This window comes from Pundamilia nyererei, unplaced genomic scaffold (assembly GCF_000239375.1).
Source record: "Pundamilia nyererei isolate P.nyererei 1_Seehausen unplaced genomic scaffold, PunNye1.0 scaffold00307, whole genome shotgun sequence".
In the NCBI taxonomy this organism is placed as follows: Eukaryota; Metazoa; Chordata; class Actinopteri; order Cichliformes; family Cichlidae; genus Pundamilia; species Pundamilia nyererei.
The window spans coordinates 111,752-123,682 of NW_005187708.1; the positions used below are offsets into that span (position 1 = coordinate 111,752).

At 44.3% G+C, this 11,931-nt stretch overlaps 1 protein-coding gene across 2 annotated transcripts in view; it reads right to left on the minus strand.

Moving 5' to 3' along the window:
• Positions 1-4,538: 4,538 nt before the first annotated feature.
• Positions 4,539-11,931, minus strand: part of smg7 (SMG7 nonsense mediated mRNA decay factor) — a 21,352-nt gene continuing 13,959 nt past the window's right edge. The window contains exons 19-24 of one of the 2 annotated variants that reach the window (XM_005751332.2): positions 11,072-11,221; positions 9,681-9,767; positions 9,117-9,267; positions 8,866-9,036; positions 8,514-8,671; positions 4,539-8,379 (exon numbers count right to left, since the gene is read on the minus strand). In XM_005751332.2, the coding sequence (XP_005751389.1) occupies positions 8,266-8,379; positions 8,514-8,671; positions 8,866-9,036; positions 9,117-9,267; positions 9,681-9,767; positions 11,072-11,221 (831 nt within the window). In that variant the 3' untranslated portion in view covers positions 4,539-8,265. The remainder of the gene's footprint in view (positions 8,380-8,513; positions 8,672-8,865; positions 9,037-9,116; positions 9,268-9,680; positions 9,768-11,071; positions 11,222-11,931) is intronic. The other variant, XM_005751334.2, reaches the window with a different exon arrangement.

An 11,931-nucleotide genomic window follows, 5' to 3' on the forward strand; every position in this document is an offset into this window, starting at 1 on the left:
TGCAGAGGAAGAGATGGATCAATAAACATGATTAAAAACTCACCATTAATCAGACTCACACATTTATTTAAGCAGAGGAAACATGTTGATGTTTGTATCTCACCAAAGAAAAGAGCAGCAAGAATAATCCACAGCCAATGTTCCATCTGTACAACAAGGTTTAAATCATCAGGAGAAACTAGCTGATGTTCAACATTCAGTCTGAGAATTGTTCTCTTCACAGCAGCACTTATTATTGACACAATGGTTGAACACAGTGCAGAAGGAGAGCCCCGCCTACTGGATGATGTCGCCCCCAGTGGAGCTGGGCAGTGTGCAGAAGTGTGTTTTTGTACACAGTTTTGGTGTTTCCTGTCACTGTGGGCGTCGCAGCAGCCTCTCACTGCAGCAGATCAGATCTGAAGAGCCATTCATCTTTGGTCGTCAGCATCTTCTGGCTGTTCTTTTGTTCTACTTCATGTTCCCGGGCGTAAGATGAGGAACTCACATAGTTTTCATGGATATTTCAAGCCGTACTGACATTAGCAGCTTCCACAACAGTCATTTGTATTTCGTGTATGCTGTGTTGTGAAAACCTCTAAAGAGTAAATAAAGATACCAGTCTCTTCAGGTGAACAGAAAGCTTCATCTGCATTACTCAGGAGGGTTTGTCTTTTCTCCGACACTGTGAACAAGATTTTCTCTTAATGAATTACCTGGTTAAATAGAGTCACTGCACCATCTTGTGGTAGAAAAGTGGTATTGCATAGTAAAGTGTTGCCTGATGTCAGTTAATCTCTTTTTAAGTGACAGGATGAAATTGTTTTGCGTTCTGTTGATAGCTCACTTTATCTTTTTTAAAAACACTGAAATCTTAGAACAGGTACATTTGAATGTTTTTGCCAATTTTTTTCAATATTTTATTTTAATTTTTCCAGCATAGAAACCCATCAACAATCAAATACAGCTCAAGTGCTGAGATAATAGGACAAGAAATAGCACAATAATAATCAATAGAGAAGGACAAAAAAAAAGAGAGAGATTAGAAACTACAAGTATCCATAATCTGGAACGTGCACAGACAAAAACTGCAATTTCTGGATTGGGTGAGATGGAGATCCCGTAAGCTTTAGAGTACCAATCAAATATTTTGGACCAGAAGTTGGTCAATGAGGGGCAATGCCAGGAAGCGTGAGCCAATGTGCTCTCTGATACTTTATTGTATATTGTATAGCTTTCTTGTTATATGTAAAATTGTATTATATTATTTAATTTTATTTAATTTTTTTTACTTTAAAATATTTTACTTGCATTTTTAATCACTCTTATAGTTAAATGTTCATTTTCTATTTATCTAGGGATTGAGAGTAACGAAGTTTCTATTCTCTGAATGTCCTGTACATGTGGCAGAATTGACAATAAAGTTGACTTTGACTTTGACTTGACTTTGACTTTACATCTGTCACATATGGGGAAGTTGAAGGATACATTTTGTGTAGAACCTTGGAGTAATGTAGCCGATGGACAATTTTAAATTGTATTAACTGATGTCTGCTGTTAACAGAGCAGGAATGAATCTTTGATAAGCATTTGTCCCACATTGATTCTGATATTTCTATAACCAATTCCTCCCTCCAAGCGTCTCTTATCCTCGTAGTCTGCACTTCAATGCTGTCATCAAACAAATGTACAATAGTGTAAATCAAACGATTGGAGTAAGGAGGGCTCAGGAGCACATTAAAAAATGTTCATGTGGAACATCTTGGTAATTCTTCATATTGGATTGCATAAAATGCCTGATTTGTAGGTAACGGTAAAAATGTGAATGCGGTAAATTGAACTTTTGCTTAAGCTGATTAAATGATGCAAATCTTCCATCTATATAAAGATCTTTGAATTTGATTCAGCCCTTCTCCTTCCAAACATAGCAGGATTTATCATCCCAAGGAGGAAATGAAAACATACCCCAGCCCTTCCCCCAAAAACGCGTCCCCTCTTCACTTCGAAGGGAGCTGCCGGGCAACTGCCAAGATATCTTCACACCCACCACTCAGAATAAAAACATAAAAATGCTGTGTATTACCACCACCATGTAACGGGAAAAGCAAACATTCGCTGAGAAAATGTTACACCAGTAAGGATGTCTCATCTGAAGTTGTTGGTATAATGTTGTACTTGAAAGTCCAAAGCCAGTTCTCAGCATGGTGTCTTTTAAGGCTGCAGACCCTGAATTGGGATACAGCCCACACTTCAAATTTGGGGAAATGAACTGCACACTTGTCGACCGCATTTGGAATACACTTCGAATTGGGACACCCTTCGTCGCGTCGCTGTGACGTAATCGGTCTACAAATGCGTACTACAAAGCGTGCGGTCGCTGAATTGGGACACAGCCAATGTCTCGAAGCAGACAGTCCAACAGACACTGCACACTGCTGGGTTCCAAGGATGCAGATCAAGGAGGACGCCACTTCTTCAGATATGACACACGATTCAGATAAGGCGTCTGGACAAAGAAAGGAGAAGCTTTCATCCCAAAGAACACCATCCCCACTGTCAAACATGGTGGTGGGAACCTGATGCTATGGAGGTGTTATTCAGAAAATGGACCAGGAAACCTAATCACAGTAAACGGCACCATGAAAAAAAAAAGAGCAATACATGAAGATTCTCAACAACAACATCAGGCAGTCTGCAGAGAAACAGCACAACACTGACCCAAAACACACAGCAAACGTGGTGAAGAAATGGTTAGCAGACAAAAACATTAATGCTTTGGAGTGGCCCAGAATCCTGACTTGACTCCAGCTGAGAATCTGTGGAGGGAGCTAAAGATCAGGGTGATGGCAACAAGACCCTCCAGCCTGAAAGATTTGGAGCTCATTGCTAAAGATGAACGGGCAAAAACACCTGTGGAGACAAGCTGGTCGGCAATTATAGGAAGCGTTTGATTGCTGTAACAGCCAATAAAGGCTTTTCTATAGAATAGTGAGAAGGGTATGAATAATTCTGGACATGACACTTTCTGCTCAAATGTAAATAAAAGCTGAGAAATATTTTTTCCCACAGTGATGCCTCTTGTGTCACAAAAAACAAAACAAAACTTGGTTGAATAAAAGTAACCAAGTCAAAATTTGCCAGGAGTCTGAATAATTACACTGTTTGAAGGGGCAGCATCCCCTAAAGCCACCCGATTCTCGTCCACTGCGACGTTTTTGATGTAGGCTCCACACCTCTCTGATCACTGCCAGTTTACCTTGTTGTCGACAGCCTGGTCTTTACCTCCGACTTTACTCTGTATCCCGTAAACTGTTGGCGAATGACTTTCTGTGCACAACACCAAAAATCAAAAGACTCACATGTGCTTTGGTTTCTTTCAGGCTTATCTCGTTGCAGTTGTCTCTGTAAATCTGCTTTCCCTTCAAGCTGGTTTTTACGTGTCCCACATCCTTGATACTTTTGTCTGTGGTCATTCTGATGAGACTTTCAGCTGAAAGCTTAACTTTTAAGTGGGGACAAGTTCCCACTCTGTGACAGCACCATCACCGTGGTCATTCTCTTCTCACTGAATTTCTCCTCATCATTTCTTGGTCTGGATGATATTTCGTGCCATTTTCAGCTTCTAACACTTCCTCACTTTGTATTTCCTGGCCTCTCGCCTCCTCACCACTCACTCGACCAGCCACGGTGCTGCCACACAGTGATCTGTGAGCAAGGCCTCAAAAACATCTGTCACAGCTGTCTGTGAGAACGACCAACACAGTTGTTCCCAAGCAAAAGAGGCTCTATTGGCAAATGTTCCTATGGTGGTTGCCAGGAAACCCAAACGATGTGTGTTGCTATGTCCATCTGAGAAACGGGGATGTACCTGAACTCATTTACACCAACTGGTGTCTGCTCCATTCATTTGTAATGACCGGTCATCTTTGACTAGGAACACCAAGATTGTACGAATGTTGGATAAAAACACACAAAATTGTATGTAGACTAAAACATTTTGTGTGCTGAAGTCCTCTTTGTGGACAAAGACATGGAAGCTCAGATCAATTTAAACAGACATTCTTTAGACGTCTTGATGCTCATGCGACATTTCTTTTGGTAAATGGTAAATGGCCTGCATTTGTACAGCGCTTTTCTAGTCCATAGGACCCCAAAGCGCTTCACACTACATTCAGTCATCCACCCATTCACACACACATTCACACACTGGTGATGGCAGCTACATTGTAGCCACAGCTGCCCTGGGGCGCACTGACAGAGGGCCCTCTGACCACCACCAGTAGGCAAACACAGGGTTAGTATCTTGCCCAAGGATATTTGGCATGCAGCCAGGAGGCAGCCTGGGATCGAACCACCGACCTTCTGATTAGTGGCTGACCTGCTCTGCCACCTGAGCTACAGCCACCCATTTTAGAGATAAAATGTTTAAATCTGTCACATTTGAACACGAGGGTTGACCCCGTCTCCACACCCAGCTCCTGAACCGATTCTGGACTGAAACGACGCTAACGGCCTGATTTAAAGGTGGGTGGTCAACACACAGAAAACTGGACCCAGCATTAAAGGAGAACATAGTTGGTTTTTATTTAAAGTCTGATTCACTCTTTTCTGAAAGTCTACAGAGAGACAGAAACACAAAAAGCCTTAAAGTAAAGCTCAGATCTCAAACGTGACTACAAATCTGCTGTCAGAGCACAAACCGACGAGGACCCGCCGCCCTGAAGCCTCCCAAACATCTCCGAGTGGAATGTCATCGACGATCCAAGTACATCAAGTAACTCATATGAGAGTCAGCAGAGATCTACGTGGTGAGCTTCTGACACGAAAACAAAGAGGATCTTCTCCTTGACACTTCTGGTCGAATTCGCCCTCACGTTCAGGAATATTTTATCTTTATTATTGTTCAAATACACTTTGTAAATGCAACATGAAAAGCACAATCACACAGAGAACAGACACGTCTCTCTGAAGTCCGCTTTCGTAAAATGCCCCACCAGGAAAATAAAAACAGGCTTTCATTTCTTCCTCCTCAGAACTTTATTTTCTAAACATGGAAAACTGTTTCCTGTCGGTTCAAACTGTCAAATCCTGCTCAAGCCTGGCATCCTGATTAGCCAGCTGTCGCTCTAAAATAATGACAGCGTGACGCCACAGATGCCCCCAGATCCAGCATCAGCCCGTTCCCACCGCATGAACCTTCCCGGGAACTCGTTTAGACCTAAAAATCTACTTAAAGATGGACGAGGATCGAGTTTGGCTTGTTGTTTTAAAGCGGTTAAATACGACGGCAAAAATATAAAAACAAGACACCTGCAGTCTAACCTCTGCCTGCGTCATTTAATGAAGGGCGAGCCACAGTAACGAAGCGAATAACATCCAGCAGGTCATCATTACCCGGGCCGGGGGAAGGGTTTGAGTTCAGTGCCTCAGTTTGGAAATTAGTATTTATCTTTTTAAACGGTAAGTATAGAAACACAAGTGTGCTGATGATACCACACTGAACACTTTATTGTTAGTGGCTGATAAAAACTGAGCCGTGAACTTTGTTCAGCTCCTAACGTGATGCGTTTACATCAGATCCTGAGTTTTCCCACAACGTGATCACAAAGTCGAAGCAAACACAGGCCAGCCGATGCTTGAGGGCAGCTTGAGCTCAATGGTTCAACTTCACTTTAGCTCAGAGGTCACAGGACAGAAAAACGTTTCAGTATTCATGAGGAGAAACTGTTTGGTGTCATGGAAACGTTAAATCTGTTTAGGATCCTGCTGCTCACACATAAACATTCCCGTCGTCCGAGCACAGAAAACCGTGACGTCAAAGGTGGCGTACGAGACTTCATTTGAAAGAACATTTTCACGTTCACGCGCAGCCCTGACACCTGGTCACTGGCGGCCTGAACGATGTTTCAGAGGACAGTTAATGAGCTATCCTGTTTTCCCGTCAGTTTGGAACCTCGCGACTTTTTGGATAAACTAAACAAAACGGTGAAACCTATTTGGGGCTAAATCCTTAGGTTATGAAACAAAGCACACAGACTGCAGATCCAAAGTTTCACGCGGACTCTGTGATGGTTTTTCTTTTCCACAGGTCCGACCCCCCCGCACTCCTCTGAAAAGTGAAACCTGCAGTAAAGACGTTAATAATTACATGTTTTCAATAAACTGCACTGCTGATTAATAGACGAGTGAAATACTGACGTTGGTGTTTGAAGCTAAAGTTTAATGTTTAAAGCAGACTTTGTTTCCCTGCAGAGCTGCTCGTGATCTGCTCTCAATTATTCAAAGATTTGCTTTCGCAAGGTTTCAGTACTTCTTTCCACTGAAGCGAAAACTATTTAAAAAAAATATATGCTCTGGTTTTACTGGCGTGAGATCAAACTGGGCTGCAGGTGAACCTTCTTCTTTCAAATGAAGCGAAAGCAACAAGAAGTCCGTTCATCAGCGAGTTAGACGTTTTACATTTTTTCTGAACGACGTTGCAGGTTTGTTAGAAAAAAATCAAATGAATCTTTAAACCCTTAAAGAAGGAAAGGAGAGCAGCAACGGCGAAGGACCATGAGAGCACCGCCCTTTATCTGTCAGTCACAGGAAGCTGAGCCGCTCTTACAGGATTGGTTAGAAGCAGCAGGAAACGAAACACTGAAGGAATTTTTAGTCGTCACAAATGATTCACTGATTAAATAAAGAAAATAGATTCTTCATTAAAATAATTTCTTAATTGCTTCATATTTCACTCTGCCTGTGCTGAGCGAGTTACTCAGCGTGTCCTCACCTCCTCACCACCTTCTGCATGTTTTTACTTTTATGTCATTAAACTAAATATTTCTGTATTTTACAGCAAACCGGGAAATATTTTTGGCCTACTGGAACCTGCAGATTAACCAGTAATCAAATACACTTTTTTAGCTGTTATTTCTTGGTAGCTTTTGAGTCTGGTTAGGGTGGCTTTACACTGAAGGGGGCGGGGCTTCACTCACAGGTTCAATAAAAGCAGAGCTACAGGGTCTCCAGACACTCCGTTCCATAATAATAATAATAAAAAAACAAATTTGCTGCACAGCCTCGAGCTGCAGTCGTGCTTCTCCAAGAAAGGATAATAGAAAACGTTCTGGGCGAGCTGCATAAAACCAGTGAAGAAGAACGGCAACAAAAACAAACAGTAAATGCAGGTAAGCAAGCAGGGTTACATATTTCCATTTTTTCTTCATTACGTAAAGAAATAACAGGAAGAAGAGGTCAGAGAGGAAGAGAACCCCGAAAATATCCAAGCAGGAAGCTAATAGACATACCTGTATCACCCCAGAGGGCGCAAAGCTAAAACGGCTACGAACAAATCACAAAGTACATTTTCTATTTTTTGTGTTTTTTTGTTAATAACTGCAATCTCTTGAAGCTAACAGTGACACTATCCCTACGGTCGACAGGGTGTTTATGATCTTTCCTCAGTCTTTCCTGCGATGTTCATCGTGAAGCCACCCCGTCGTCGGGCACCGACACAAGCGGGCGCTCAGCCCGGGAGGCGTTACACCCGGCTTCACAACGTCCAGTCCTGATTCTCACGGCTAAGACACAAGTCCAACTATGGCAATATATATTCACGTATATATTTATATAGCTGAAAACTTTCCTTCCTTCCTTTCTTCCTTCCTCCCTCCTCAGTAATGAAAATGAATGGAGATCAGAAAGTCCAGTCTTGTTTTGACCCCCCCGTGCATCACCTGGCCTCCCCCCAATCCCGACAACCACATCATTCTGGCTCTCGAACGGCCCCGCTTCAGTCTACAGCGGCGGCGGAGACGCTAAAAACCGGCTCTCCATCGGGACCGAGCAGACGTCCAGGAGGTCGTTCTTTTTTCCGTTGTAATTTTTTTAAATCTTTTTCCAAAGAAAGAAGAAGAAATTCTTCCAGATGATGAGTTCGTGGAGATGTGGCGTCTGTCCATAACGGGGGGGCAGTGATGTGAAGGGGGGGTGGTTCCTCAATGTTCAGATTTCCACCGGTTGAATGAAACCCGGCGGTGGCGTGGTGCGTGGCACCGCGGTCGAAGAGATCCCGCGCCCTCCGATCCAGGAGGGGCGTCACCGCTCCTTGACAGCCAAGGGGGGTGGGGGTGGTGATTCAGCCTCGTCGGGGGGTCGTGTTGCCTCCCCAGCCTCCACCGTTTCTCGCCGGTTTAATTTGAGTTGGAGCTTGTTTTCGTCAAACATCTGTGGTTTTTTCCCCTCCGTTTCTCCTGGTGGTGGTTTGTTGACGTCCGGACACAAAGCGCCGCCTCGCGCTGCCGTTCAGTGAGGCGGGTTCATGGCGCCGTGACCTCGCTGCTGCTTCTGCTTCTGCTGCAGGAGGAGCTGCTCCAGCGCCGAAGGGCCCGGCTGCATCATGGAGCTCGACCAGATGGACTGTGGGGGAAGGCAGAGGGTTAGCGTGAGGCTAAATCCAGCACAGGTCGCACAAGGGAGAAAACATCAGCGAGTCAAACGATAAACACGAATCATTTCTTCTCAGGCGTCTGAACTTGTGGGCCTGGTGTTACCTTGAGGCTGTCAAGCAGCACGGTGGAGGACGACTCCTCCATTGGAGAGTCCTGATTGGCCCAGGAGCTGCCCGTCGATCCAGCCTGGTGCCAGCTGCTGTCTGATGCAGAGGAGGCCGCGGTTGGCAGGTAGTCCAGACCGAATCCGCCGACTGCTCCTGAAACACAACGTGACCTTTACTGGCTGTTTATTGGCCCACAGTGTTCGCTTCTTGATCAGCTGCTCCTCTGATAAGAATGTTAAACCATAGACTTTTGTTTTGAAAAAGTTAAACTGAACCAAACATGGTCAAAATCTAAAGGATCACAGACATCAAACGGCTCCATTAGCAAGAGCATTTTCCAGGCTCACCACTCTTGTTGGCCTTCCAGCAGTCCATTCCCCTGCGGTCCCGGTTGTCCGGAGTCCCGATGGGTCCAAAGTTGGAGAAAGGCATGGCTCCGTGGTTGTGGGTTGGAGGGGAAGACGGCAGGCTGCTGGGATTGGACGAGTGAGGAGACTGGCTGGCTGGCGTAGAGTGATCTGCCAATCAGAGCACAGTTTCCATTAGCCGCACGTTCCGCCCAGCACGAATGAATATTAATCACATCTCTGTGACGTACCTGAGCTGGCGGGGAGAGAAGGGGACCACGGGGTGCCCTCAAACAGCGTGTAGAGGGACGTCTCCTGGTGCACCATGGGAGCGTCGGGCTTGGAGCTGGGCGGCAGGTTTTTACCGTAGGCCTGACTGAAGATGCTGTTCTGGTTGTACTCCTGCACACAAACACAAGCTGCCGTCAGCCTCGTATTTATCATTATTATGAAGGAAGACTTCAGTGACATCATCTATTGCTAACAAGCTGAGCAAACCACGAGTATTCAAATGTTCACATTTACCATCCGTGAACCGATGCTGTCATTTATTGCCTGCAAACTCTTTGTGTTTGTTCCTCACTGTGGTCGTACCTGCCACTCTCACTTATTTCATTTGACTATTAATCCACTAAAGCAAAGTCACGCAGTCATCATCATCGTTCTTCTCAGGCTGATGGTCTTAAAAACTAAACTCTGCGCAAATATCGAGTCTCAGTTTCAACCGTGAAAGAAAAACCAGAGAATGTGTGATGGTGTGTGTTTGCATTAAGTAGAGCTGGAGAGGTCAGCAGGACCGAGGCCAAGGCTCTGACCTGCATGGGGAAGCCGGGTATGGGCAGCAGAGACGACGACTGGCTGATGACCTCGGGGCCGCTGTCCACTCGGGTCTGGTTTGGCAGCTGGAGAGAGAGAAGATGATGACTGACCTCAGATCAGTGCAGGAGTGAGTCATGAAGCTGTTCCACAGTAAAAGCCCCGGGGAGGAGTTTTATTGTGAAGCAGCTGCATCACACATCAAGTAAATCTTTGTGATGTGCAGCTGGTGGTTTCTGAGGTTTCCAAACTGGATCCTTGAAAGTCATTGCAGGAATTTAAATGCGTCGGTAATCAATCACTCAAATCTTAAACACAGCTCTCCTAACTCAAGCCTCACATTTGGAAACCCAAATCAGTTTCAATTGATTTGTTTCCGAAAAAAGGATCCATAATATTTCAGTCTCCAGCTGTTTCCCCGTGTTTCTCTTAAAGTTTGAAAACATACAGCATGCGATTACTGAAGCCGCCTCATCCCAGAAAAATCCCCTCCACTGTTAGCTCTCTACTTCTGTCACAAACAAGGCCAGGCCAGCGTAACAAAGACTGAGAATACTTTTAATTAATAAATTCAAGCTGTGCTTCAAAACATTGAACATCTTAGAAGTAAATCAATGAGACTATGAGGTATGTTTCAGTTTGACCTCTAAAGTCCAAGCCCAACATAAACTTGGCTGATCTCTCGTTGTAGATCACCGTCGTGCACCTCAGAGCAGTTTTCAGCTTGGATGAGTTTAACGGCTTTGGGAGGAAGTTCTGTCCTGGTGTATCCGAGCTTCAGTGAAGAGCGCTACAGCTCCGACCACACCATCCTTAAACTTGATTTTCATTTTGAGAAGGGCGGAGTTAACCCTGCACTCTGAGCCGCAGGCGTCAGTTTGACCCTTGGTTCCCTCAGATAGCTCTGACATTAAACTACAAGTCAAAACTGGCACCGTGGAAGACGACTTCAAGGTGCACAACCCCATAAAAGTCAAAGGATGAACACGGCTGGACTTTGCGGCTAAAAACAGTTCGGCTGTAGTTTTTTTTAGTTGAAGCTTTTATAAGCAAGAAGAGGGTGAGTCTGTGATTAAAACACGACTTCCTGGGAGCGATCTAAACATAGCAGCTGAGCTGGAAGGTGTCTAGATACACCGGAGAGGGTGACCTCTGCTGGGAGATCAGCCAAATTCATATCAGGTAAGGTCTATCAAAGGATGATGCTTGCATGCTGGGATGAACTCCTTTGTCCCTCTAAATGTGAGGATTCTGCAGATTGTGACAATAACTCTAACATCTGGAAATGTGAGCAGCTCTGGTGAGCAGAGGGTGGCTTCAGACTAGATGCAGGGAAGTCAGGGTTTAAGGATGGGGAAGAGTGCTGGGTGAGGAAGACAGGGCTACATACAAATATATTTGGTCCAGGAGCAGTGCTAAGAGGGCCAGCCAAGGCCTGGAAGAAATCAGGAGGCTTAGTAAAGACGAGCTCCTCCTCCTCCTCAAAATCTGCTAGAGTTTTTAACAGGTCAGGAGGTAGAAGAGGCGAGCTCTTGTTGTCCTAGTGAGAGATGAAGCAAGAAGAGGAAGAACAGAAAGAAGAAAGAAAATGAGAGGGGGAAATGTAAAGAACAGAAAACGAAAGAAGGCAAGCCAGTAAGACCGAGGTGGAGAGAAGGGAAGTTACGCTGAAGGCTACCAAAGCTTGCAAGCTGACAGAGAAAAAAGAAAAATCATCACTAAACAAGTCCGAGCATCTGCTCATGACCAGGTTTCTTTACACATGCGGAAAACTACCACAGTTTCTGATATCAGTATAGAGTGAGCTTCAAATTCATCAACCTTCTGTGAGAGGCAGAGGAAAAGAAGAAGTGTGGGTCCATTAAACTTTTCTAAAAACATTTTTATACTGGCAGGAAATTCTTTAAAAATCTAATTTAATCTCATTTAAACCCAGATTACCTGGAAAATGACTGATGTACATAGGGCAGGGCGATATGGCCAAAAATATATATCACGATATATATTTGAAAATTTGCGATAACGATATAACTGACGATATAATGTCTGCGAGACAAAATGCAACTCCACAACTTTACTAGTGCAAAAAAAAAACATCCATTCCTTTTACTTAAACAAGCAGCTGTTTTTATGTGCATTAAGGCTATATAAACATTTAACAGTGCAAATGCAAATTCCTTGCTGAAAGTTTAACCAAAAGGCATTTCCAGTAGAAATGGGCTGACATATCCTGAGCATAACCATGTATAA